This window comes from Morone saxatilis, unplaced genomic scaffold (assembly GCF_004916995.1).
Source record: "Morone saxatilis isolate NCDOM2014 unplaced genomic scaffold, NCSU_SB_2.0 Contig1, whole genome shotgun sequence".
Lineage (NCBI taxonomy): Eukaryota > Metazoa > Chordata > Actinopteri > Moronidae > Morone > Morone saxatilis.
The window spans coordinates 15403368-15406905 of NW_023339651.1; the positions used below are offsets into that span (position 1 = coordinate 15403368).

At 46.6% G+C, this 3538-nt stretch overlaps 1 protein-coding gene across 1 annotated transcript in view; it reads left to right on the forward strand.

Moving 5' to 3' along the window:
- The first annotated feature begins 72 nt into the window (after positions 1–72).
- Positions 73–3538, forward strand: part of rangap1b (Ran GTPase activating protein 1b) — a 6144-nt gene continuing 2678 nt past the window's right edge. Inside the window, exons 1-13 of the mRNA XM_035659451.1 lie at positions 73–185; positions 554–669; positions 765–892; positions 1027–1086; positions 1168–1347; positions 1532–1666; positions 1865–2023; positions 2119–2232; positions 2323–2422; positions 2603–2687; positions 2840–3020; positions 3179–3262; positions 3378–3480. Of these exons, the coding sequence (XP_035515344.1) occupies positions 561–669; positions 765–892; positions 1027–1086; positions 1168–1347; positions 1532–1666; positions 1865–2023; positions 2119–2232; positions 2323–2422; positions 2603–2687; positions 2840–3020; positions 3179–3262; positions 3378–3480 (1438 nt within the window). The 5' untranslated portion in view covers positions 73–185; positions 554–560. The remainder of the gene's footprint in view (positions 186–553; positions 670–764; positions 893–1026; positions 1087–1167; positions 1348–1531; positions 1667–1864; positions 2024–2118; positions 2233–2322; positions 2423–2602; positions 2688–2839; positions 3021–3178; positions 3263–3377; positions 3481–3538) is intronic.

Below are 3538 nucleotides of genomic sequence, written 5' to 3' on the forward strand. Positions count from 1 at the left end.
AATATATAAATAATAATATAAATAATAATATAAATGTGTTCACACCCTAACTAACGTCAGCGGAACCAACGAGGAAGAAACCGGGGCAGCATGACGTCACGTGGTGTAGCAACCGGCGCGCTGTACGGAAGAGCGGCGTGTGTCCGTTACTGTCGCTGTTATTCTCCTGGAAATTACTCTTGCTGGTAAGGTTTACTGCTTCAGTGTGAGCTGTACGGCTGCTGCGTGTGCCGAGAAACAGTCGAGTAGACTTTTTAAAGTCCGTAGTGACCGTTACATCACTTTTAGTGGGGCTAAGTTAGCTCAGTGCTCTCATGTTGCGTACTTCTTACCAGCTAGCACCGGCGAAGCTAAAGCTACTCTGACTAGTTAGTTCTTCCACCGATGTTAGAAAAATGAGCTGTTTGTAGTGTATCAACTGTCACTGGAAATCATTTGTCGATTTCGTGTATATACTCGTGATCTAAATGTCATTTTTTGATCATTCATGTGCTGAGGAACGGATTAAAATCTGATCCTGTCTTTGTTTTCTAACCTCTGGATGTTTCCACAGAGTCACTATGGCCTCAGATGACATCGCTCAGCTGGCTGATGCTCTTTCAAAGACCCACGTCGGGGATGAGTTGAGCTACAAAGGCCTGGGACTGAAGCTGGACAACGCAGCGTCAGGTCAGATGCTGGGCCGGGCAGCTGGGTTGTTGACATCAGGTGGCTGGTCCCTGTTTTCTCTTCAGACCTGACAAACCTGTTCTCTGTGCTTTCAGTGGAGGAGCTGGTCCGTGAGATTGAGCAGTACCAGGGGCTGAGAGCTTTGCGCCTGGAGGGCAACACTGTCGGAGTGGACGCAGCACGGGCCATCGCCAAGGCTCTCGAGAGCAAAGACCAGCTTCAGGTACTGCTCGGTTCATAGTCTGCATTCACAGTGAACGGACCACAGTCTGTCTCTTCAAGTAGCCTATGATCAGTGAAAGTCTTGCCAGCATTGGTCCTGATTGGTGGGAAGGATTGAAACTCTGTGTCTTTCAGAGATGCTACTGGAGCGACATGTTCACCGGAAGGTTGCGCTCTGAAATCCCAACAGCACTGGTGAGAATTGCACCCTCTGATTTATGTAATTCATCGGCCTTGCTTCGTGCTTCACGTGTTCTCTTTCTGTGCTGTCATCAGAGGTCTCTGGGCAGTGCGTTAATGAGTGCAGGGGCCAGGCTGACTGAGCTGGACCTGAGCGATAACGCCTTCGGGCCGGACGGTGTAAAGGGAATCGAGCAGCTGCTGAAGAGCCCCTCCTGCCACACCTTGAGGGAGCTGAAGCTCAACAACTGCGGCATGGGGATCGGAGGAGGAAAGGTGAGCTTACAGACAACAATGCTGCATGGATGCCCGTATATATTATACCAATATAACAGTCCAAAATAAAAAAAAAGAAGGAAGTTATCCAAATGTACAGTGGACCAATGCAAACATGTACCACAGAGGGGAGGTTTAGAGACATCACAGTGCAGACTATAACAGTGCTGTTTGGTTTGTGTAGATTTTGGCCGAAGCTCTGATTGAGTGCCACAGACAGTCATCAGCGCACGGAGCTCCACTCAAACTGAGAGTGTTCATCGCAGGGAGGAACCGCCTGGAGAATGAAGGAGCCCGCGCCCTGGCCAAGGCCTTTCAGGTACAAAGCACTCGCTCCCAAATTGTTTAATAAGAGTAACACTAGACTACCAAATCAAGTTCTCCTTTTCTGATACTGTTAAAGCTTCATTAATATTTGTAAACGCAGGAGTAATTACAATAAAATAAAATAAAATGTTCATTTGTTTTGTGACTCAGCCAGTCAACCCTCAAACTCCTCTCTGTTTTTCCATTCAAGCTGATGGGCAGCCTGGAAGAAGTCCACGTGCCCCAGAACGGTATCAACTACGCAGGCGTGATGGCGTTAGCGTCAGCCATGCGCCACAACCCAGAGCTCCGCGTCCTCAACTTCAACGACAACACCTTCACCAAGAAAGGAACGCTGGCCATGGCTCAGGTGAGGCCTGTTCTCTAAAAGCAGAAGAGATACGCAGCCACTGTATTTCAAGCCAAACCCTTTCTGTACACCGTGTTCTCCTGTCGGCTGTGCAGGCTTTGAGGCACCTGAGGAACGTACAGGTGATCAATTTTGGCGACTGCCTGGTCCGCTCTGAAGGAGCCATCGCCCTCGCTGCAGTCGTGAGAGAGGGGCTTCCAATCCTCAAGGTCAGTCCACCACAGAACCTTTCCGTGTCTGTCCGTGTCTCCTCCGTCAACAGCCTGATTACAGTGCTCTGCTATGTTTCTTGTCTTCAGGAGCTCAATCTGTCATTTGGGGAGATCACAGAGGCAGCAGCACTAGTGGTGGCTCAGGCTGTCACAGACAAACCTCACATGGAGAAAGTGGATTTGAATGGTACGTACACTGACTGCGGATCACTGCAGAAGCAGAGTTCCTGTGGCCGAGAAAAAAAACCTAGAACAGTTATGGAATTAGTATTCACATTTGTATTCAAAGTATAGAAACGTTCTATTAAATGTTGTGAAAATGGAGATGCACACACGACAAAATGACTCTTGTATGTGTCTTTAACAGGTAATTGTCTTGGAGAGGAGGGATGTGAGGCTTTGAGAGAAGCTATGGAGAACATGGAGAAAGGAGACATGCTGGCATCACTCAGGTAATGTGTGTGTGTGTGTGTGTGTGTGTGTATATTTGTGTAACGTCACATATCAGATGAATCCTTCCTGGAACATGGAACTGTGTTCAGCTTTAACAGTACGGATGAAATTTACAGAGAAAACAAATGATGTTCCTTTGACTTAACCACAGTGATGATGAGGGAGAACCTGATGAGGATGAGGAGGATGATGATGAAGATGAAGATGAAGAAGAAGAAGAAGATGATGATGCCAGTGATGACTGTAATGAAGACAATGAGGAGGACAGTGACATTGTGAAGGAAAATGGAATAACAAGAAAAGACGACAGTCCTGAAAAACCTCAGAGCCCAGTAAGATGACACAAAATACATGTTTTTATGTTTCGGTATTTACCACACAACCACACCCAGATCCGCTTAGAGTTATTATTCTTCTGCTGTTATAAATAAAAAATAAAATATCAGGACATCTGCTGTGTTTCTGATTTAGACTTTGTGTCCTCCCTCAGGTAGAGATCTTGTCTTTCCTCAGCTGTCCCTCTGCAGAGAAGCTCCTTCAGCTGGGAGAGATGAGAACAAACCTGCAGCAACAGGTAGGGATTTAAAATAAGGGAATAATAAGTATGTAACTGTGGGTTAGGTGTACCAACTGATTTTTGTTTAGCACAGAATGGATATAACCTGTTAATAAACTCTTCTTCTCACCAGGTGGCTGCATCTGACCCACACAAGGGAGCAGATGTCCTTCTGAAAATTGCTTCTTTGTACAGTGAGGACCCAGAGACCAAGACAGCTGTCCTTGAAACCATTGGTGAGTAACATGCTGCAACTACTGAAAACAAACTCTATGAAGTGCTCTTCTAGCAGTT